General features: G+C 41.9%; 1 protein-coding gene across 3 annotated transcripts; it reads left to right on the top strand.

The window, feature by feature from the left end:
• Positions 1-32: 32 nt before the first annotated feature.
• EIF2S1 (eukaryotic translation initiation factor 2 subunit alpha) lies at positions 33-20,535 on the top strand. 3 transcript variants are annotated; one of them, XM_039537312.1, is made up of 8 exons: positions 33-171; positions 5,638-5,879; positions 7,984-8,063; positions 8,684-8,835; positions 12,813-12,919; positions 18,311-18,408; positions 19,302-19,445; positions 19,977-20,535. In XM_039537312.1, exons 2-8 carry the CDS (start codon positions 5,639-5,641, stop codon positions 20,100-20,102), a joined length of 948 nt encoding a protein of 315 aa, XP_039393246.1. In that variant the 5' UTR covers positions 33-171; position 5,638; the 3' UTR covers positions 20,103-20,535. The 3 variants fall into 3 exon arrangements, with proteins under 3 accessions (XP_039393246.1, XP_039393245.1, XP_039393244.1); XM_039537311.1 differs by lacking the exon at positions 33-171 and adding an exon at positions 199-331; XM_039537310.1 differs by lacking the exon at positions 33-171 and adding an exon at positions 346-490.
• Positions 20,536-24,962: the final 4,427 nt, after the last annotated feature.

Raw genomic sequence — 24,962 nt, 5'->3', positions numbered from 1 at the left:
GATGTTGGGCCCTTTCCGACTCCGTCGCCTCCCTATGTCGCGGATTGACGCACAATGGGCAGTGGTAGTCACGTGCCCTTCACTCGCCGCAGCGCCACCGTGTGACAGAAAGGAAAATGCATGACTTGTTCCTAGGCCGGTTTGTACCGCCCGGAGGTCCTCCACTCTATGGTTTGTGCGCGTTCTTGCGTGCGTCCCTTTCAGACCCCCCCCCGGTCCTCCATCGGGTTTGGAAGTTCCTAAGCCGGTCTGTGCGTCCCAGAGATCTCGCACTCTATGATGGGTCCTCCAGGGTCCCTCTATTCCGCCCGGCAGCCGCGGAGACTCTATGGTGAGGCGTGTGAGATCTCGCGCGAGCGCCGCAGGTCCCACGCGCTGTGAGGTGGGAAGGGGCGGGTTCGCGGCTGCGCAGTGAGGGGGAGGCTGGGCGCACGCTGAGGCACTAACCCGAGCGCCCCGGAGCGGAGAGCGGGACCCGGATACCGAGCAGGTAACGCGATCGCCGGGGCCCCCAGCTCGCGGGCGACGTTATGTCGTCCGAGGCGAGCAGGCTGGGGGGCGGGGCGCAGCGACGGGGGACGCGGCTACCGGGAGCCCCCCCCCCGCGTCCGGCCTCTGTCCCGAGCGCTGCGGGCGGCGCTGGCTCCTCGGGAGGCCGGTGTCGGGGCGGGCGGCGGGGCACGAGGGCCCCGGCTGGCGGCGTCTTTGCAGCGCTGCTGTGGGGTTGTCCCTGCGCAGAGTCACTCGTGGGTCAAGAGAGATTTTTAGCGTAAATGTTTCGCCGGGTTAAGATGCCCAGTCAGCGTTAGGCTGTTCGCTTTTCTTTCCCGGCTCTGGATCTTCCTGCTGGCTTGTTCCTTTACATGCCTCCTCCTTCCTCAAGGGAGGTCCTGAGTGGCAGCATGGTCACTGATCTAGCTGGGCCCTGACCCATGGGCAGCTTTCGAGATCAGGGCCAAAGCTTTGAACTAACAGGTGAAACAGAGTGAGAGCTAGTGGATACGAGTACAGGCCTGGTGTAAAAACAGAGGCGTGGCCTGCTGCATTCTGCATGGTCTGAAGCCTCTGCATTAAATATTCAGGCCCGGACACTGAGTTATGGTAATCTAGTTTAGGGGTGACAAGCATGTGGATCTTCATACAGGAAGAAGGAGCAAAGTTTCCTAGCAAGCTAGAGGTAGTAGAAGGCATTTTCTTTTCCAGTGATGCCATCTGATCATCTAGGTTTAGTGAGGATTCTAATGGGGTCTTGGTGCTTCGCTCCATGCTGATGATGGTTGCCTTCAAGGGAAGGAGAGGAAAGAGTCCCAGCTGGTTCTTGGTATTTCCCTCTCTGATCAGCATCACCTTTCCTTACTTAGGCTTTCTTTGAGCCAGCTGTTCTTTGTCTAGGGCAGCGGTAAGCAACCTATGGCACGCGTGCCAAAGGCGGCACACGAGCTGATTTTCAGTGGCACTCACACTGCCTGGGTTCTGGCCACTGGTCCGGGGGGCGGGCTCTGCATTTTAATTTAATTTTAAATGAAGCTTCTTAAACATTTTAAAAACCTTATTTACTTTACATACAACAATAGTTTAGTTATATATTAAAGACTTATAGAAAGAGACTTTCTAAAAATGTTAAAATGTATGACTGGCATACGAAAGCTTAAATTAGGGTGAATAAATGAAGACTTGGCACATCACTTCTGAAAGGTTGCCGACCCCGGTCTAGGGCCTCATCAGATCTGGGCCAGTTAGTGTAATCCTCTGTATTGACATCTCCTTTGGATCCTTGTGCTCTGACCCCCCAAAAGTGCCACTTTTGAGATGTTTTTAGAGGGTCTTTCCAAAGACTCTGTATTGAGCCTGGGATGTTCCCCTGTGAGATACAGAGATGCACTACATTGTCCAGAATCCTCCTCCTTGACTTGTAATGCAAAACCTTAATTCCAGCCTCCTACTTTCCCTACACCATTTTATGTGTTGCCCAGTAAGCTGGACTCCAGATGTTTTCCCTGCATATATTCTATAGTAGCACTGTATATCAATAATGAGGTGAAATGTAATGAGATAACTAGCACTGCAATGGACAATACAGAGTCTGTTTGGGCAATGGTCACATTGGGGAAGAAAACTACCAGAGCCTCACCCGATAGATATATTGGGGGTGCTATAGACACAGATCTCTAGCTTAGAGATGGATAGAGCTTCTTTATTTTTTTTTAAGGGGTAAACAATAAAACTGACTGATTGATCATGGGGGGACTTAACGGATATAGATTAGGAAACAAATAATAATAATAATAATAATAATAATCTTTTTCCTAGTGATAATAGATGATGAATTCTTCAATCAGGTGGCTGTGGTTGCTGAACGGGGGGGGGCCATTTTTTTTTGATTTGATTTTGGACTTGAGGACATTGTTGGACATTGTGTGTTGGGGGGACAGGGTTGTGATGTGATCATGAGCTAATTCAAAAAAAATATATATAAAAATAAATATATGCATCTGCATCTGAGACTAGGGATTTCAATTTCAAAATTTTAATTTATTAAAATTAAGGTGTAAGGAGTGGACTGTGGAGACATATTTAGGGGAGGGAAGGGCAGGGCATGGGGGGGGGGGTTACTTTGAGTTTGCAGGAGTTGTGGGAGAGGCATGTATCCGAGGAGGGGGAAACTAGGTGTAGTTTTGAGAGCGAGCTGAGCTGATGAGCAAGCAGGGAGAGGGGGAAAAAAAGAAAAAAGAAAAGAAAAGAGGAGGGAGGGGAGGGAAAAGAAAAAAACCTTATTGAGGTCAGAGGGTGGAGGTGCAGGGGTGAGTGAGAAGGGCAGGAGCAGGTGGAGGAGGACCGGAGTTAAAATTAAAACCAATAGCAATTAGTTTTTTAAATAGGAAAAAAACCAAAAAAGAAGAGAAAGAAGAGAGAAAAAAACTTTAAAACGAGTGGAGATTAGAGATAATCTTGGGGATAATCTCTTGGATAATCTATAATTTGCCTCGGTATTTTTGGGATGAAATGCTAATGGCTAAGTGATAGGGAATAGATAGAGGGAATGAATGGATGGAGAACATTACGGGGTAGAAGTTAGGTAGCCAAACTTGAACAGCTTAACAAAGTAACAGGTTAATGGATAAATAAGGATCCTAATTTATTCCTAAAATAGAATAGGATATTGCTATATTATTGCTTAATAATCTAAATAAAAAAAATAATTAATTTAAATGACTAAAGACTGGATTAGATTAACTATTCTCCTATTCAATTCTATAAAAAAAAAAAAAAAAGTGGAATGTATGTTAGTGTTAGTCTAAGTCTAACATCTGTAAAAAAAAAAAAAAAAAAAAAAAAAAAAAAGAGGAGGTTGGAGAGCAGGATGGGCCGGCAATGGGGGATGCATAGCATGGAGATTTTAGATGATGAATTGAACAAACTTGAAACCAACCTTCTTTTGAGAAAGTATTTTTTTTTTTTTTTATCTATCTGGATTTCAGATCTCTAATATATATGGATTGTTTGAAAGAAATACGTTTACCGCATGAAGAATTGGGGATTAAAAAAAAAAGAAAAAATGGGAAAGAAGAAATGGAGAAGGAGGAGAGGGAGGGGGAGAAGGAGCTGGGGACTGGAGGAGGGGGTGGAGGTTTCAGAGGGAGTTGTTGGTTTTTGGTTGGTCAATTTTTTTTTTATTTTTTCTATTTATTTTTATTTTGGATTGAATTGGAGACCTGGGTGTTGGAAGGTTTGCGGATGAGGCTGAGTTGAAGAGTATTGCCAATTCGGAAGGGGATGGGGATTGATCTGGGGATTGGAGTATTGATTATGATGAGAGATGGAGTATTAGTATGAAATTGAGATGTGATAAAAAGGTGAATAGTGGAAGATTAAGTTATAACTGTAGGAATAGTTATTATAAAAGGGGGTGAGTGGGAAGAGGAAGAGGAGGAGAGGAGGAGGAGGAGGGAAGTGGAGGAGTGATAAGTGATGACTGTGGTGAAGTAGGATGAAAAATTAAAATGCAAAATGCTAATGCGGTCTAGTTATTTTATAGGTTAGGCGAGGTTGCATTAGTATTAGTATAAGGGATAGGGAGTAGAGTGTTAGAGATGATTGTGTGTGAGTTTGGAATTTGGAGTTTAAGGATTTTAGAAGGATGTTTGGAAGGATGAAAAGGAAAAGAGGAAAAGGAAGCCTAAAATGAGAAGAGAGGAATGAAGGCTGAAAAGAAGAATGGAAGGAAAGGAAGGTTTTCCTTTAAGAAAAAGAGAGATTAGGGAGAATGAGAAAATAAGAGGAAAATAGATTACATATAGGATGGAATAGGAAGGAGGATAATTAGAAGGAACTGAAAAGGGAGAAAAGGGACAGAAGGATGTAAACTCATTCAACAAAGAAGAGGGAAAATAATTGGAATTCAGGGAGGAGTGATAAAGGAGAGATCAGAACCGACACAGAAGGAAGAGAAGGACCAGAAGGAGGACTGGATGAAAGGACCTAAGATTAAGAAAGATTGGATGGAGAGGATATGATAGGAAGAGCTACAGGGATGATATGGCCACATAGGATGGTAGTACAATAGTACAATGGCTGTATGTACAATAATATGTCAATGGTTTTCAATGGTATTTGTGGCTTTTTTCCAGAGGGTTTGCCTGAGGTTTCCATTTGGGGGGAAGATTGGTTTTGGCCCTCCTGGATTTTGGGTTCGCTCCTTTTTTCTTGGGGGAAGGAAGGGGCAGGCAGCCTGGGAAGGCAGGGGGGCAGGGGCAAGCATGGGCAGGGAGTGCAATCATGGGATGAGCATATCTTTTCTGATGCCTTCTGAATTCTATCTCTTATTCTGATCTTGACTATCTCATCTCTAATTGATGCTAGTGTTATTAACATCTGAGTTATGATTTTGTGTCACTTTGTGAATCAGGTGAATGCAGGGAGAGTAGTTTGTATCTCTATCCTTTTGAAGTTCCCTATCAGTGGTGAGGCATAGTGTTTTATACATAATGTGATGCTTGAGTGACAAGCTCAGGGCAGACTTCTCTCTTCAACATGGTATTTCCTTACTTTCAGGGTTTTGGGTGGTTGGACAGGTTGTACCCTGGAACAACCTTAACAGTTTTTTAATGGTTTTGTTTTTCATATTATTCTCCTAACATAGATATCAGTTTTTAATTGAATAGCCAAAACCCTTTTGGTTGGACATTTCCTGGCAATAGATGACCAGATAGGTAAATGGATTGATATACACCGGTACCTCGATATAACGCCACCCGATATAACACAAATTTGGATATAACGTGGTAAAGCAGTGCGCCGGGGGGGGAAGGCTGCACACTCCAGTTGATCAAAGCACATTCAATATAACACGGTTTCACCTATAACACGATAAGATTTTTTTGGCTCCCAAGGACAGCGTTATAGCGAGGTAGAGGTGTAGTTTAATATTAAAATTGTTAATAATTTATACGGCTTAATGAGTACTACTAATACTCAAGCATAAGTTCTACATGCCAGAATTTATGGACAAACAGGCAAACATTTCTCTTCATCCTCCACCAGAAGTGGAAATCTCAATATTTGCCACAATAGTGGATTAGTGGTGGCCAGTGCAGTGAGATGAATAATAAGCTCTGCTTCTTTTTACTCAAATCACAGCATGCCTGGACTAAGCTGTAGATTCTACCAGCATAAATTTCCAGAGGTGGAAGATGTAGTGATGGTCAATGTTCGATCCATTGCTGAAATGGGAGCTTATGTCAGCCTACTGGAATACAACAACATTGAAGGCATGATTCTTCTTAGTGAACTATCCAGGAGACGTATCCGCTCCATAAACAAACTCATCCGCATAGGCAGGAATGAGTGTGTTGTGGTCATAAGAGTCGACAAAGAGAAAGGTATGTTGGGAAAGTAGGTGGAATGACACGTAAGATTGTAATTGTAAAAAACAATGCTGTTAAACCTGGAACCCTAGCTACTCTGAGTTTGTAATTGGCTTTTTTAAATATACAGTGGTACAAAGTAGGGCCTGATCCTGCAAGCTGCTGTCCTTGTGAGTTATCCTTACTCAGGCAAGTAGTCCTGTTGGCTTCAGAGGGCCTGCTTATAGGAGTGAGGAGAAGTCCTGTCAAGGAAGATTTGCAGGATCAGGCCTTAAGACTTCTAAAGTTCATACTTGGTCAACAAACCATAGTGAAATGGCATTTTCTTTTGAAAGCTCAATAATGCTTCTGCTTGTTGATACTGAGTGAGGAAAACTGTGACCATCGATACTACTGGTGCAGTGAGAATAAACGTAAATAATGAACAATTTCCTCATTCACACCACACAGTCCATCCTGTGCACTAAATAAGTCAAAGGCAATGTGTACACAATATTATATGATCATGTAATTGGACTGCATCGTATAGTGCACACAGTAAGGTTACATAGGCAACCTTAGCTTTGGTATTTCGTGATTTTTGAATAATTAGCATTACAACTTGAAAGTTATTTTAATGCGTTTGGTATAGGATACAGCATACAAGCAATCCACTGAATATTTTCAGATAACAGTGCGACATCTGTGTTCTGACCTAAGTAGTTAATGAAACACAAGCATCCTCTTTTAGAAACAGGAAAATATAGTTTTTTCATTTGTATAGTCCAATGGTGGACAGATTTACTGACACTCTGAACCATGTACAACAAGCTTCAGAAGTTGGAGAGTCAGGGCACACCTGCTGGGGCTTGGGGCTTCAACCCCACTCCTGCTGAAGCCCCAAGCCCTGGCAGGCATACCCCGTGGGCTGAAGCCCCAAGACACCTCTTCCCCACTGGGCAGAAGCCCCTATCCCACCACCCCACTGCAAAGCAAAGGTCCTGTGTTCTCTTCTCTCTCTCTCCTCCACCCCCCAAGTCTGGAGGGGGGGGGGTTCACAAGCTGTACTTTAACTGTAAAAGAGCCACAGTTTGGTCACCCTGATATAGTCTTTCATATAAAATGTATTTCTAAAATACTTATCAGAATTGAATCACAGATAAGAGCAGAGAGAGAAATTAAGAGGGTTATTAAGGGAGAGGAAACATTTTCAGATGAGATTTGAAATGAGTTGAAGAGATGCAGAAAGTCTGTTCCAGATGAGAGAAGCTGCACTGAAGGATACGTTTTACTTTTCAGATTTCATCCTCCTTTTAACAAACTCTCTTGGGGTTATCTGTGTCCGTTATTGAACCCTCAGAGAAACTCCTGAGAGGGACTAGTTGGTATGCCATTTGGAACCCATCAGTGCTGCTATTTAATCAGACAGGATTAAGCAACGAAAGACATGCCTACCTGTAGTATCTGAGCATGCTGTGCTCTCATTTCTTATATAGATGTGGTCAAGGAACTGCAACAGAAATTGAACCCAGATCTTGGCTATCATACTGTAGAGCCTTACACATCTAAACTACCAAGAATGCCAACTTCAAATGGTTTCTTGTGAAATGCCACCAAAAAATATCCCTTTTAATTTTCTTTTCTGGGTGCCGGCGTCATTGTCACTAAGAATGTGCACAGTTCTTGGAAGAGTAGTGGCTAGTTAATCGCTGAAGTAGAGCATAAGGAGAAACTTGTACTAAATTTTGGCGTAAATGCTCTTAAATGAAAGCATTATTTAAAGAATGTTGGTGACATGAAAGGTAGCTGTTTTAAGTTGATTTACAATAAAAAGAACAAATTTTAATATACAAAAACGGGTTCACTCTTGATGTTGTTCATCTCTGATTAAATTATTCTGAAAGTTCTGCTTCACTTGTAACTGATCTCAGTGGCTGATGTGTAAGGCATGGAGAGAAGGCAAAGGGAAAGCCCTGATCCAAAAGCAAAATATATTGCTAGCTTTTTCCTTGAAATAGTAAAAACTTTCAGCTATGGTGGTGAGGATTGGCATTTGTCACTAACATAAGTGAAGTGTTTGTACTCTGTACGCTGAACTACACTGAAATTGAATCTTTCAAAACGTTTTGCCCCCCGTTAGGCTACATTGACTTGTCAAAAAGAAGAGTTTCCCCAGAGGAGGCAATCAAATGTGAAGACAAATTCACCAAATCAAAAACTGTAAGTTGTTGTCTGTGCTTTACGTTACTTTGCTGCCTTCTAACCACGTACATTGCCAACTAGCTCCATGCCAAGAAAACCACAGAGAGCTGAACTGTTGTGAAAATAAAATGCCATTCTAGTTCCTTTAACACACTTCAAAATATATGGCTGGGGTTTAGACTGGGAGCTGGGACTCCTGGGTTCTGTTTTCACCTCCGTCACTGACTGAAGCATGTTGTTTAGTATAACACTCCTCAAATGGGTATAAATAATATCACCCTCTCACATGTGCAGTATAGGTTAATGTTGATACAGCACTTTAAGATACTTAATAATTGCATAGGGTTTAGTATATAATTGCCCTATGCAGTGCTGGGTAGGGAAAAATCATATGGTGTCAGCACCCTAAAGCTTTCAATTTATAACTCTTTAGAATTGCTCTCTTTTATTTGAACATTCTTTACTCTTACTATTTGTATTACAGTAGCACCTGGAGGCTCCAACAAAGAGCAGGCTCTGTTGTGCGCTGTACAAACGCATAATAAGGGGGATAATCCCTGTGCCGAAGAGAGTACAATTTAAGTAATATTCGTCACTGAGGTCCTTCATCCCCTCCCTCTTTTTTTTGTTTATCCTAGGTTTACAGTATCCTTCGCCATGTTGCTGAGGTGTTGGAATACACCAAGGATGAGCAGCTGGAGAGTCTGTTCCAGAGAACTGCCTGGGTATTTGATGACAAGTACAAAAGACCAGGATATGGTGCTTATGATGCATTCAAGCATGCAGTCTCGTAAGGGCACCTTTTTACTCTTATTGTTTTAGTTCCATAGCTGCAGACAAGTGTGTCTCGGAATAGAGCCATCAAGATTTTCCTCTTAGCCCATTGGACAACTGGCAGCGTTTGTCTCACACTGGTCAAATAAGTCTCACAATTCCCAATTTTTGTCTGCCACCTGCTTATTTTAGATAACGACTGTTTCAGGCAGCACCAATGTAGTTCTCTCATTGGAGCTCTTTAACATTGGGAACTAGATTCCAAGGATTCTGCCATATTCTCCCTCGAGCGTGTCACTTTGCACAGGCCTGTTTTGAAAAATAATTGTCCTTGGTATGGAGTAAGGTGTTTGAACACAGAAGAATGAGTTTATAAGTGCTGCCAGTCTGGAGGAAACATGGCATCATTAAGGAGCCTTTCAGTACTTTTCACGCACCAAAAAAAAGTAAAGGGTTTAGCCTTTCTGTCTTTGTCAATTTCCAGCTCACTTAAATCAAGCGCCTCATTAACTTGTTTTCTTTTGTGGTCATTGCTAGGGCCCTACCAAATTCACAGCCATGAAAAATGCGTCACGGACTGTGAAATCCAGTCTTTTGTGTGCTTTTATCCTATACTATACAGATTTCACAAGGGAGACCAGCGTTTCTCAAATTGGGAGTCCTGACCCAAAAGGGAGTTGGGGGGCGGAGGCGGAGAGTCCACAGTATTGCTACCCTTACTTCTGCACTGCCTTCAGAGCTGGGTGGCCAGAGAGTGGCGGCTATTGGCCGGGCGCCCAGTTCTGCAGGCAGCAGCGGAGAAGTAAGGGTAGCAATACCATACCACGCCATCCTTACTTCAGCGCTGCTGGTGGTGGCGGCTCTGCCTTCAGATCTGGGCTTTCGGCCAGCAGCCGCCACTTCAGCTGCTCCACTCTGAACACAGAGCCGCCACCAGCGGCAGTGCAGAAATAAGGGTAACAGTACCGCAACCCCCCCTACAATAACCTTGCGAAACCCCTCCCCCTCACCCCACAACTACTTTTTGGGTCAGGACCCCTACAATTACAGTAATGTGAAATTTCAGATTTAAATAGCTGAAATAATGAATTTACAATTTTTAAAATCCTGTGACTGTGAAATTGACCAAAATGCTATGTCAATTTGGTAGGGCCCCTATAGTCGTTGCAAGTTGTCATTTTTTTTTTTTAATGACTTTCAGAAACTACATACGCCAGATTGTTCCCTAGTGCATCAACTAGATCTCATTTCACTTGTCTCCAAATTAGGTGTTCCCAAGTATATGCCTGTAATACAAAAACACAAGTGTATTGATGTTGATCTGTTTGAAGTAGATGTTGCTTACCTGTAATCTTACAGGTTTGTTAGATTAGACCATCTTTTCAAATGTATCAATGAGGTTGCATTGTCATTCCTCTAAGGCAGTATTTCTCGACCTTTTTGATACCAGGGACTGGCTTGCTGCCTTCCTAAACTGTATCAGGGGTATCTCTGAGATGGCACTGGTCCATGGGCTGGTTGTTGAGAAACACTTGATCTAAGGGATTGGAAGCAGAAGCTGTGCATCAGTTGAAATAGTTTGTACTGATATGCACGCCATTCACTTACAGACTGATTTGTTAAGACATGCAGTTCCTCTTAATAGTGCCTTCACAAAAGGCTCAATTGGCAAACCAAAATTAGATTCATCAGAAAATACTTCCCCCTCTTCTTTCTTCCCATTCTAAAATACAAAATCTAGAGAAGTGTAACTTCAGTCTACCTCTAGGTGTCAGTGACTGGTTATTTCAATCTGTGCGTGTTTTCTTATGTCCAGCTGGATATTCAGGGCTTTTATTACTGGTTTTTAATCCTCCTTAAATTGTATCTGTGTATTGTGTTTTGAGATCAATTGACAATACTTAATAATTAATACAATAATCAATACAGTTGATTAACAAGGCTCCCATGGAGAGAGAGTTTTAGTTTAATGAAGAGAAGCTCACTGATTAATGGACCATCAGGGCACATTGCTCCAAAAGGGACCCCAAAGCTCACTGTCATACTGAGAGACAAACACTGCGGAATTGACCTGGAGCCCTTTATATAACTAGGGCTATTTTGAGGATTAAACCTGGAAAACTCATTGCTCAAATCTAATTTTCAGAATTAGGGTTAGGGGAACCCACCCCAGAACTTTTAAAAGGGTTATAAGAAAAAAATTGTATCTGAGAAGTCAGTATGTAATCATGTAATTTATCTTAATACATATGTGGAAAGGCCAGAGTTAAGATTCTACAGGCAAAGTTGACGCCTTCTGATTTTTTGAGAGTTTAACTGTGCAACCAAAATGCATAATTGAATATATATTCCAAACAAACTACTCTGAAAGCAAACGAAGGAACAACAGTTATTGGTATCGGTATGTGCACTAGGTGCAGTAAGCATTCTCATCAACTGTAGTCTTAAATTTTAATCTTTGCACTGTTCATGTGTATAAACTCAAATTTTGGTTTACATTTTCAAGGGCTGAACATATAATCAATTTGATTTTTTCTCTTCTGATTACTGAAAAGTGATTGGCTGTGGCATCATATCTTTCTTGGTGTGTACAAGGACAAATTAACCCTCAAAACAAATATATCATTTACATAATAGCATACCATTTAGATACCTAAAGATGCAGATTGGTGCCTACGTGCTTTTGAAAATCCCAGTAGGTGCCTTTCTGTATCTTTAAGTATCTAAATAACTTAAATCTACCCCCAAGTGTATGCTCATTAAGGGCCTTTTGAATTTTGTGGACGTTTTAATTGGAGTATGTGCAGGATCAGGCTGTAAGTTAGGAGACTGGATATTCAGACTTAACAAGGGCACCATATTCCCCCGTATAAATTCATCTTTTTCAGGATATAAACAGTATAACATAAAATCTATTGGTTATAGTTTGATCATGTATGCCCTTATGCTATATTTCTACATGTAAAATCAGTAAAGATTGCATCATAAGATGTTCAAAATTAAGTCTGTTGTGCAAAGCATTCTAGTTAATATGTCCTAGCTAGTGGTGTTACAGGTGGGGCTCGTGTTGCATTTCAGAGAACCATGATTCGTTTTTGGTGTGACTAATCAGGGCTTGCAAAGGGAGCTATTAGGATGTTGGCTTCTTAGGCAATAGAGGATGACTTGCTCAGGAGATTGCTCTTATGCAGCAGTGAAATAACATGGGGGGGTCTAATGGGGAAAACTTGTCTGTGAAGAGCTTATCAGTTATTATTAGTTACACGATTATGTATTTTTATTATTGCCCTAGTCATGGAGCAGGCCCCCATTGTGCTAGGTGCTGTACAAAAAAAGACTCTTCCTGCCCCAAGGAACTTGCAATCTAAGTGGGCTATGCTGTGCATTTTAGCAGTGTGCTGAATGGAAGCAAAGCAGCACTAAGGGGAAATGCTACCACTTGTTACTCCTCACCCCTGTCTAGGTCAGAAGCAGCAATTGTACCCTGGAGCTCTGGATCTTAAAGCATCAACTGTACTGCCTGAGCTAAAAAGACCTATGTCTGTTAGCCATGTGTGGTGCAGCTACCACAAGAGGGAGTCAAAGCGCCATACTGAGTGGGTGTGGGCATTTTTCACTGCAAATATAATGTACATTTGATGCCAGACAGAAGTTATTCCCCCCTTTTGATTAAAATGAGTTTGTCATGCAGTCTTATTTCCTCCACATAACTTGAATGCAAGGCCGAGGCAACTGTGTTCCTCCCTTACCAAGAAATATTTCCACAGCAAAGGTATATTTAAGTGGATGCCTTTATTTCTCTCCATTGTTTAAATGGTTTCTTAACGAAGCTTCCCCTTTCTCTTTGCACAGCAGATCACTTTGTCGTTACACATAACACTATAGGAGTAGTACTACATGTTAATATTGCTGCTTGTGTCTTGTCCTGTCCTCGTTTGTATAGTTTATAGATCACTAACATTGATATGTTTAACATTGCTTTGTTTGACTCAGAGACCCTGCAATTCTGGATGGACTAGATTTGACAGAAGATGAGAGACGTGTGCTGATTGACAACATAAATAGACGTCTGACACCACAGGCGGTCAAAATCCGAGCTGGTGAGTCCTAAATGGACAATAAGTTGAAGACCAGAGCCCCTATACACAACACACAGTCACTGAAATCACTGAAACCAAGCACAATGTAAAATTATAAACCCAATTAAAATAATTACCTCATAGTGACAATATTTGAATGAAATTGCTGTTTCAGAATTGGCTATCCTTGAATAAAATGACTTTCAGATTAGTGTCCATGTCCTCCTACCTCTAAATCCCATAGTACTTTTGTATATTTTTTGGAGGAGAGAGACTGTGGCTAAGGCAGGCTGAAATGACATTAACAGTGGATTACCTACTAGTCCAATCTAAGAAACATTGCTCTCCTCCCTTAAGTATTCCATAGGCTTCTTTCTGAGATTTGAATGTTCGTATTGCTAATCACAGAATCCTCTTCTCTGAAAGCAGCTTCTTGATAAGTAATCCAGTCCATCTCCTTGAACTGGCACAAGACTGATTAAAATATTCATCAGCTGTTATTGATTACACCAGGGGTAGGCAACCTATGGCACGGGTGCCGAAGTCGGCACGCGAGCTGATTTTCAGTGGCACTCACACTGCCCGGGTCCTGGCCACCAGTCCAGGGGGCTCTACATTTTAATTTAATTTTAAATTAAGCTTCTTAAACATTTTAAAAGCCTTATTTACTTTACATACAACAATAGTTTAGTTATATATTATAGACTTAGAGAAAGAGACCTTCTAAAAACATTAAAATGTATTACTGGCACGTGAAACCTTAAATTAGAGTGACTAAATGAAGACTCCGCCATTGCTTGGTCCCAAGCCCAAGATGCGAAAGGAGGAGGGTTGTGCGTTGGGCTGGCAACCCACCACGTAAAAAAAAAAGTGCTACAGAAACGTCAACCAAATCTTCAGAAATTCATAACATTGTGGGTAGCCAGCCAGAGATTCAAAAGGCAGTAATGCCAAATATGACAAACAGGGATCGAAGCCGAAAGGAAGTCCCTGTTTCAATGGAGTCTCTGGTCAAACTCAAAAAACAAATAAAGATAGCGGTATGGAACGTTCGAACAATGTATGAAACAGGGAGAACAGCATCAGTAACAAAGGAAATGAGAAAATATGGCATTAACATTCTTGGGATCAGTGAGATGAGGTGGACGGACACTAGTATGTTAATACTGGACTCTGGTGAGACAATTTTTTATTCAGGACGCGTAGATGGACATCACCATGAAGGGGTGGGCATCATTGTCGACAAAGAGACGAGAAAGAGTTTGTTAGGATGGAGTCCTGTTACCTCCAGAATAATAAGAGCAAGATTCTTCTCCAGATATGTGAAGACTACCATCATCCAATGTTATGCATCTACTGAACAAGCTGAGGAGGAGGAAAAAGACTTCAGACTTCAGGAAGAGATACTTAAGACCCCATGCCACGACATCCTGATTTTGATGGGTGACTTCAATGCTAAAGTCGGTTCCAGCAATGCCGGGTATGAAGCATGCATGGGGCGGGAAGGAGTTGGAGAGAGAAATGACAACGGTCAACGATTTGTAGACTTATGTCTTGAGAATGGACTGGTGATAGGTGGAACAATCTTCCAACATAAGACAATACACAAGCTGACGTGGATGTCACCGGATGGGAAAACCAGGAACCAAATTGATCACATTGCAATCAATCGGAAGTGGAGAGGGTCACTGCTGGATACTAGAGTATTAAGAAGTGCATATGTAGGTGGTGACCATCACCTTGTATTGAGCAAGCTTCAGATAAAACTGAGAAAGACGAAGAAAGTTTATGGGCAACAAATTTTCGACTCAAGGAAGTTGGAAGAACCGCCGGTAAAGGCACAGTTCATATTGGAGTTCTCGAAAAAGTTTCAACTTCTAAATGACTTGCGAACTGGTGATATAAACACTTTTTGTGACAATGTTGAGAAGGCATATGTAGAGACCAGCAAGACAGTGCTTGGCTACAAGAGAAGAGAGCGGAAAGTATGGATTTCAGATCACACATGGAAATTATTGAGGCGAGGAAGACAGCAAAACTACGCATGCTAACTGGAAGGGATGAACAACAGAAAGCTGCGAACAAAGAATATAGGGAGAAAAACAAGGCTGTGAAGAGAAGTGCCCGAAAAGACAAAAGGGATTATATTACCAGTCTGTCAAGAGAGGCACAGTCAGCAGCCGCGTGGGGCGACACAAGAACTGTGTATAGAATCACGAGGACTTTGACAGGAGGGTTCAGCAATAGGTCAACAGCGGTTAGAGGAAAGAATCGGAGAATATTGATAGACGAGAGAGAACAAATCAATCGATGGGCAGAGCATTTTAGAGAGACTTTAAATAGATCAAATCCTGAAGAGGTAGTTGAAATAGAGGAAGAGAGTTTTCAGACGGAGGTAGAATGTGGGCCTATCATAGAGCGAGAGATAGAAGAGGCTATTAGACAGACAAAAGCAAACAGGGCACCAGGTGAAGATAGAATAACCGCAGAAATGCTAAAAGCCGACCTGAATACGAGTGCTGGGATTCTAAAGGAGCTATTCAACAAGGTGTGGGAAGAAGAGAAGGTACCTGAAGCATGGAAGAAAGGTATCATCGTGAAATTACCAAAGAAGGGTGATTTGTCTTTGTGTGGTAATTGGAGAGGTATAAACTTGCTACCAGTGCTCGGGAAGGTTTTCTGCAGAGTTCTGTTACAGAGAATAAGACAAGCAGTAGAAGAGATCCTGAGGGAAGAACAAACAGGATTTAGGAGTGGGAGAGGATGCGTTGATCAGATATTTGTACTACGTACGATAATGGAACAATCTCTTGAATGGAACTCGCCACTGTTTATTAATTACCTCGACTTTGAGAAGGCATTTGATAGCGTCCACCATCCATCTCTCTGGAATATCTTAAAAATATATGGATTCCCTTCGAAAGTGATTAACATCTTCAAAGATATGTATGCCGGCAATAAGTGTTGTGTTCGCCATGAAGGACAGCAGAGCGAGTGGTTCCATGTGAAAACGGGAGTTAGACAAGGGTGCATTATTTCGCCCATCCTATTTCTTGTGGTCATAGATTGGGTGATGCGGAAAACCACTGAAGATAGGCCAAGAGCGATCACATGGGGACCCTCTGGTCATATTGAAGACTGTGACTTTGCGGATGATATCGCCCTGATTTCGAGCTCTCAGACGGACCTCCAAGAGAAGACTGATAGAGTAGGTAGAGTAGCAAGGTGCGTAGGACTTAATATCCATGCCGGTAAGAGCAAAATAATGAAAGTAAAAACAGCCAGCTCGATGAAGACAGTGTTATGTGATGTAGAATTGGAGGAGGTGAACGACTTCAAGTATCTTTGTAGTTACATATCGGCTGATGGCAATATTCAGAAGGAGATATCTACCAGAATCGGTCTTGCAGCAAATGCATTCTATAGACTTCAGAATATTTGGAGGTCAACCATCTTGCAAATGAAAACCAAGGTAGAGATCTATAGGTCGAACGTCCACTCTGTGTTGCTCTATGCGGTGGAAACATGGAGGACCAACAAGAAGATAGAAAGTCGGCTTCGGGGCTTTGAAGGAAGGTGTCTTAGGCGAATTCTTAACATACATTGGCCGCAGCGTATTACCAATGTTGAAGTGAGCCGATTAACAGGCATCAACAATATAGTGGATGAAGCCAAACAACGAAGATGGAGGTGGCTGGGGCATGTGTTGAGAATGGATGCTGATAGACACCCTCGTATTGCCCTACGATGGACACCACAAGGAAGAAGGAGGAGAGGTAGACCATTGGGGACGTGGCGAAGGACCATTGAAGAGGAAATGAAAGATATGGGAATGAAGTGGGATGAACTCTGCTGTCTCGCTCAAGAACAAAATGAATGGTGGAGAGTGGTTGGCGCCTTATGCTCCACAGGGAGTGAAGAAGAAGAAGAAATGAAGACTCGGCACATCACTTCTGAAAGGTTCCCTACCCCTGGATTACACCTTTGAACCTGTCTAGTGATGATGATTTTACAACTTCCCTTGACAGCTTCTCCTATTACCCAAAATGTTAGTTTCTCTGACTGCATGTTAAGCTCATTGCTGCTTGTTATGTCTTCCCTGACAGGATGATTGAGCCCAGTGTGCTTTGCTAAAAGCATTAATCTGGCTGTTCAGCCATATAATTGAACACGCCACAAGCACAGTTACCAACTAAACAAATGGCAGGGTGTCACAAAGGGATAGAAAATGCCTCTAGTAAAGCATTATGGAGCATTATGCTTTTATTGTTTTGGTTGAGGTGGAGAGAATAAGCCATATCTGGGTTTAGGGAGGTGAAGGGGATGGCTCAACGTGTGGGGGAGTGAAACTGTGCTAATACCTAAAGCTGTTACTTCATTGCACCATATGAATTAAAATGAGTATTTTACATAGCTGCATAGATTTTTGATTTCCAGATCCTGTTTATATACTGAATTAAATCACCAGAACAAAAGCACTTTGACTAGAGTCTCATAAAATGACTTGGAATGAATGTTCCCTCATTTAGTTTCGATAGCCTGTTGTGTTATTTTGACAGTCTTACGTTGGATTTGAACTCTTTGTCTTGTAAGGAAATAAGGAATTTTCCTGTGGGCTTTTAGAGGTTAATCTAAGGCTGACTAAGATATTTACTTTGTTATCCAAATTTAATTGCAACCACTAAAAATGGTGGGGTATTGTGAATCACCTGGGTCAGAGACTAATCTACAAATGACTGCTTTGTGCAGCAATTATATATGGATATAGACATACAAAAACCTTTGTCTGGTGACTAATCAGGTAATAATTAGCAAATGCAAGCTTCATGGTTCTGAGTCCTCTTCAAACAGACAATACAAAAAAACCAACATGGTAATCATTTCTACTGTAAACTAATACGATAGTATGAAAACTCCCAGTACTGCTGGGGAGGGGCCTCAGACGTTAATGTTGGCAGAATTTCTTGGTTTTGAGGTGACATTTCCTTTAGTTTGAAATTTTTTGACAGTGCTTTCATTTTGCAGACTTCTGTTATCGCTTTTTTTATATTTTGAAGTTGCAGCTAAGTCTCTTTCCACTTTATGAAATGCAATTATATGGTTACTGACTTAATTTGGTAGATTTTTTTATTAATTATTCAGTATCTTACAATTTCAAAGCACTCTATAAAGACTGTTAATCATCAAAGAACTCTTATGAGTTATGTAAGTATTTTCATCATTTTATAGATAGGGAAACTGCAATATTCCTGGGCATCCCATTTTCAAAGGGTACTGAAGCTGTCCTGAGAGCTGACTAGTAGTGATTAATTTAAAAAAAAATAATTTTCCTTGAAAGATTGTACAGTGTTCTATAATTGGGGATTTTGTAATATTGTATTATTCCTTACATTAATTGTTTCTTTGTCTTAGACATTGAAGTTGCCTGTTATGGTTATGAGGGTATTGATGCAGTGAAAGAAGCTCTGAGAGCTGGTTTGAACTGTTCCACCGAGAACATGCCAATTAAAGTAAGTGACTCTGACCTATGTCAGGTGACTGATGCCAGGAAGTAGTTTAGTGTCTTATCAGGGTGCCTATTTATTATGTGCATTTCTCACCCTCTTCCCAGCTATGTGGACAAGTCATTCCTTTGTCTCTGAAGGGACCTCAGAGTCCATTCTATTAATTAGCTGACAGGGATAACCAAGGCAGGCCATGTTCTAGATAAAACCCTGTTTCTTAACACCTGCTGTTCCTGGATATATACCTGCAGTATTTATTTCCAAGGACCAGCTTGGGAAATGAGGGGATACTTTTAGCCCCAGAGGGTTTGGGTTCTCATGCTGAATTTCAAAGGGGTCACTGCACCCAGTCAATCACACACAGTCTTCTGCCCGAAAAGTTTTAGTATACTGGGTGCATTCATGGCTAATCCTTTTCCAAAGACCCTGAATCACCTTTTATCTTCTGGGAGCAGCTAGAATTTCTTTTAACAGAGCAAGTAAACTCCACCTACCCAATCTACTCAGAAAAGTATGTAGTCATTACCTCAGCATTTCAAACATCAGTTGTTTGAAAAAAGTATATGATGTGCTACTTTGTCACTCTGGTCTTCCATTTGCCCATTTCTAAAATTTGCCCACTTTGATAAATTCCCTAATAGAAGGCACTATATAAGAATTACTATTCTAATGATGAATATAGAGAAGTAGACAGGGCTGTACATTCTCCTGTATACTTCTAAAACCAAAAGCTTAGTTGTTTTATCATAAGTGGTTCATGCCACTTGAGAAATAACAGATACATGTTCTTTGCACTGTGGTATATGTCAATCCTTTTTTAAAAGGGCAATATTGGTCGCTTCAGTTTGTTGTCTGTTTCTTTATCATTGAATCTGCCTTTTTTTCTTCAATTTTTATAGATTAATCTGATAGCTCCTCCTCGTTATGTGATGACCACCACAACATTGGAGAGAACTGAAGGCCTCTCTGTTCTGAACCAAGCCATGGCTGTCATTAAAGAAAAGATTGAGGAGAAGAGAGGAGTCTTCAATGTGCAGATGGAGGTGAGAACTGTTTCTGTATTAAAATGCACCTTTTTTCCTAACTATTTTAGAGCAGAGGAAGAAATCTCAGTGGAAAACTACCATTACCAAAAAATAAGTGGTACCTTCTTTGAATTGAACAAATATTGTTCCTGATTAAACATAAACTCTCAGTAACAAACTTTATTTACCAAAATAAACTTGATAAACTTTGTTTATAAAAATTCAGATTTTTAGAAACTTTTTAAATGCTAGGTAGAAGTGGTTTGTTTAATTTTTTTGCATTTCCAGTCAGACCAGGTTTGCAAGTGTTTGTTTCCAATACTGCAGGGAATATTGAAACCATAAAAAGTCACAATCATATTGAGTAGTAGTAATTTTTGTTTTTCATAGTGTAAATTTGAATCAGTTTGATCTCTTGCTATACATTTTAAGATGAGTACCAACAGAATAATTTGGTTTATTTTCTTTCCTATCTGTGATATTTTGCACAAAATATAAGAGGTTAAAGAAAACCAAATGTTAATGGCATGTGCGTGTCCTGTCTTTCAGCCCAAGGTGGTTACTGACACAGATGAGACTGAGCTTGCAAGGCAACTGGAAAGGCTGGAGAGGGAAAATGCTGAAGTGGATGGTGATGATGATGCTGAGGAAATGGAAGCTAAAGCTGAAGACTAAATTTCCTGGGATGAGTACCAGTTAAGGAGAATATATGATAAATTAGACACCCAGATACAAACACCCTGGACTAAAAGTTTCCAGTATCAAAAACTCCAAAAGCAGATACCTTCTTAAAATATTTGAATGTTTTAAACAGACCAACATGTGGAACCATCTCTTAAACATCATTTGTTCTTGTATAGAACTTGCACAAATTGAGTTCTTCAAAAGGAAGGTACCTACTTTCACTGTAGACTCAAATCCAGTGGGCCAGGGAGGGATCATAGACCTTTGCTTAACATTTTCATATCTAACAACTCCAGATTGGCAACTGTTTCAGGTCAGTACCTTTGTCAGTGAGGTTTCCTGGGAGCACCAAAACCAAGTGAGCCTAACACTTCTACACAGAATGTATTCAAGCAAATATTCAATAAATTTCTGGGATATTTAACTTCAGACTTCTTTTTTCTTGTCACATGTTCTATAGTAGTATGAATGAGGCATTGAAGGGGGCAATGAGACTTCAGTTTTCTTTTGGAATGGAAGCAGTTTGTTTATATATATGAAGTATAATCTCCTTGGTTTAAAAGAAATCCAAATATTTTTCTTAATACAATTTATAAATGCAAATGTGGCTCAGTGGATGATGTTTCCTTTGCTTTTGTCTGTATAGGTTGTTTTAGAGAACGGAAACTTTGAACAGAGCTTGTTACCGTTTCAATAAATATAGTTAATGAAGAAAAGATATATAGTTGCACTTTGCTCCTAGAGGTGTGCATACTAGAATGACACAACACATAGCTGCTGGCATCTTCCTTTGCTCATACTTTAAAACTAAGATTTAGTTGTTTGTCCCTGAGTGGACGCTGCCACATAAAAATCTTGAGTTGAGAGGGACTTTGCAGTGATCACTGAAATGTGAGCCCCAAATCTGGTGCACACTAAAAGTGACCATTTTAGATTCTTGGAGGTGGATGATGGAGAAACAAGATTTCCCTCACCAGCAATCTGCAAGATTGCTATGTTATCTTCCTTTTAAATCTCTATAGAACCCACCTTGGCCGTGATGCCTACAAAACACTTTAACAATGTGCAGGTGGGTGGTGTGCTGTGACCACTACCTATTACACCTTATGCACCTATTGTCTGTTGTATCCACTATTTTTTTTTTTTTGTCTTGTAAGCTGTTCAAAACAGACTGTCCTGGCTCATTATATGCATGTACTGCACGTAGCAGAATGAGGCCCTGGTCCTTGATTGGGCCCTATAGGTACTATATACAAACATTCTCTCTTAGTGTAAATCACCATAGACCACAGTAAACACAATACACAGGAGTAATTGGCCAGCAATCTTCCTGCATGGTTCACAGTCTTCTCATGGCCTTGAGAAGTGTGCCATTCCGCATCCCGTCCTGAAAGCCACATCGTCAAACCACACTTGCCATGGGGCCCCGCCCTGCACCTGGCACCAATCCCTACAAAACATGCTCTCTAACCCACATGACCTGCAAACTGAAGTTTTCTTTGTCTGATTCTTTATATTTGGTAACACTCCAGTTATGCATTTAATTTGGGAAATTATCTCCTCATTACTCATTTGGGAGGTATAGCTAATGGAGAGCAATCGCCTATAGCATTTCAGTTTAAAGGCAGAAAACCTCTTAATGTCCTTATTTCTTAGCATCCATGTCTTGCATGCATTAAGCAAGATGCTGAAGATAAGAGACTGCAGTAGTTTCATTTTAACTTCATGAATACCTTTGCTCCTCCAAATCGGGTGAGTGTTGCTAGACAGCAATTGCAAGTCCAGTTCTATGTCCGGTCTCTAAAAGTTGTTTAGTGTCCCTGGTAGTCATACACCTCTATCCCGATATAACATGACCCGATATAACATGACTTCTGATATAACGCGGTAAAGCAGTGCTCCGGGGGGCGGGGCTTCACACTCCAGCGGATCAAAGCAAGTTCAATATAACGCGGTAAGATTTTTTTTTGGCTTCCGAGGACAGCGTTATATCGAGGTAGAGGTGTACTACCAGATATTTGAAGTTTTCAATGCACTCCAATGCCACCTCAAATTTTGGTGGGAAATATCTTTGCCTTTTCAACAGACTTAAATGTCACCATTTTCTATCTTTTTCGTGTGATATCTTTAGACCTAGCTTCTCTGCTTCTACTGCTACTCGTCTTAGCAATTTTTGCACCTCTTCTTATGACAATGCAAAATACAAATAAGTGCCATTGCAACATGGGAGGAAAAGGAACGCAGAAGGGATTCATATGGTGAAAAGATACATTGCAGTCCACACTTGAGTACCAATAGGGGGAGTTGGCACACACAACCCTGACGATATTTTAAAAAAAAAAAAGTAAAGTCCAACAATTAAGCTTTGTGGAATTGTTCATTAAAAAAAGTTAGAAGGGTGTTTGCCGTCATTAAAATGTACAACAAAGTGAATTTGCAGTTTCTTCTTCATGATACTTTTAAGTCACTTGGGTTGTCTTCTAGAAAGTTAGTGATAGCCATGTCAAGACATGAAGTCCTGTGTATGTATAGCAGGCTGCTCCTCCCTGATAATCTAAATTCCCTCTTTATCAGGTCATTAGAACTCCGTTCCAAGCCTGCCCCACAGAGGGTGGTTTAAAAGAAAACCACACCCAAAAGTAGTGAATTGACTTTCTGGGCTTGGAATATATCTGTATGCTGACAAAAGAATTGCATGTATTGTTTAAAGTATTTTCCTTCTGTCCTGATCTATGAACCAAATTAATATACTAAAGTGAGGCACTCAGAAGCAAGCAAGCGTAATTCTAGCTTAAATGAGACTTAAGGAAGAGTTAGAGCTATTTCTGTCTGCTAAAGGACTACCATCTGTATTAGCTTGAAGGGTTGGGTAGATAGGTTAATGATGTAAGCTTTGTTTCCATCTCTTACAGTCCAGTCTAAAGCTACCTAAATGTTGAATAATTTCAGATCGTTCTCTAAATAGAGAGGCTCAGCATACTAATGTACCTAATTCCTTGAGATTATCTGCTTCTCCTTTAGAGATAGCTGAGATTCAATGACTGGCACCTTCCTGAGCTGATGAGGCCAATATCAGAGCAACTTAAGATGATTGCATTTCAACTACTTACCCCCCGCACACAGCCCCAACAGATGGAGTAAGGATCTGCTGTTGTTGCTTGAATAGCTAAGAATTTTGAATACAAGAAAAACCCACCTGATGTTTTTCATTTGTAGTGAAGGCACTAGCTAGAGCAAGGTATTATTGATTATGTTTAGAGGTTTGTCAGCTAGTTGTGCCTCATGGTATAGGATTTTTGCAGCATGCAGTACACTGCTGGCCTTGGTTTCACTGGTTTTCAGTATGTCAATGGCTGTGTCACAGGGTCACTGCAGTGATGCTCTGGAACTACTCCATATGAAGCCAGCCAGGACTCTGAGGGAGCATGCCTCCTCTCTCTGAGCATATTGGCTTCAGGGCAAGACGCTTGCACAGCTTCGACCTTCCTGGGTCTGACCTCAGAGCATTCAGCATCCCCTTCCACACTGTGCAGGCAGCTGGAGCAGCTTCACCTTCCCCAGAGGTCTCGGCCAAAGTCGCACACCCCTATTCCCACCACCGAGGTATTGGTGCAGCACACAGGGAAACTGGGGCACACACAGTATTCATGCAAAACGGTAAAACTCACATAGGCTTAACCGTAAGACTCACATACAACAACAAGGGAAAATCCTGCTTTGGCACATCTTTCCCCCCCGAGAGACCGAACTGAGTGGGGTCACTTTAGCCAGTGGCCTGGGGAAGTTCAGGCCCCCCTCTCCGGGACAAAGCATCAGCTATAACATTTGCATTCCCCTTAACATAGACCACCTCCATCTCATACTTTGGAGGCACAAAGTCCACCTCAGGAGCTTGACATTGGCCCCTTGAATCTAGCGCAGCCACAGCAGGGCGAGTGGTCAGTGCATACAATGAAGTGGCACCCAAATAGATCCGGCTGCAGGCTTTTAAGAGCTTACCCCAGGACTAGGCATTCCTTCTCTATGGCTGCATAGCTCTGCTCCTGGGACAATAGCTTCCTGATCAGGTGTATGATGGGGTGTTTCTCCCCCTTTGCATTAGTGTGCTTTGGCACCACGCCCAGCCCTGTGTGTGAGGCATCAGTGAACACCATAAAGGGTTTGTCGAAGTCTGGGTTTCCCAGCACCAGGCCCTTGACCAGATCCTTCTTCAGCGTGCAGCGAGTCTTACACTTATTGCACAGCTCAGCGATGGGAGCTGACGCAGAGCTAAAGTGGAGCACAAACCATCCCAATAAAGGCCTGGGCCTGTTTCTTAGCCTGGGGAGCAGGCCAGTCTCTGATCTCCTCCACCTTGGCCGGCTCTGGCTTTAGGCAACCTCTCCCCACCCTGTGGCTCAGGTACAACACCTCTGCCATCCACACCTTGCATTTGCCAGCTTTTACAATCAGTCCTGCATCCTGGAGGCAACCTAGCCCCCTCTTTACCTGGGATACATGGTCCTCCCAGGTCTGGATAACAACACAAATATCATCAATGTCTGCTAGTATAAAATTCTCCATCCCCCTCAGTAACTGATTCCCCTGGCGCTGGCAGGTGACGGGCGCCTCCTTGAGGCTGAAAGGTAGGACCAGGGATTTGTACAGCCCCAAAGGGGTAATAAAAGCAGGTTTCAATCTGGCATCTGGATCCAAAGGCGCCTGCCAGTAGCCTTTGGTGAGATCCCTGGTCATGGGGGAACCGAGTCCCCCCCACAACTTGTCTAGGATCTCATCAGGCTAGGCATGGGGCGGGCACCAGACATGGTGATGGCATTGAGCTTCCAATAGGCCATATAGAATCGGATTGAC

The sequence above is a fragment of the Mauremys reevesii genome, linkage group 4 (genome assembly GCF_016161935.1).
Source record: "Mauremys reevesii isolate NIE-2019 linkage group 4, ASM1616193v1, whole genome shotgun sequence".
Lineage (NCBI taxonomy): Eukaryota > Metazoa > Chordata > Testudines > Geoemydidae > Mauremys > Mauremys reevesii.
This window is presented reverse-complemented; position numbering and strand designations above follow the sequence as displayed.

Coding starts and splice junctions, on each gene's coding strand:
- EIF2S1 (XM_039537312.1), top strand. CDS start 5,639: ATGCCTGGACTAAGCTGTAGATTCTACCAGCATAAATTTCCAGAGGTG. Junction 5,880..7,983: donor AAGAGTCGACAAAGAGAAAG/GTATGTTGGGAA, acceptor GCCCCCCGTTAG/GCTACATTGACTTGTCAAAA. Junction 8,064..8,683: donor AATTCACCAAATCAAAAACT/GTAAGTTGTTGT, acceptor TGTTTATCCTAG/GTTTACAGTATCCTTCGCCA.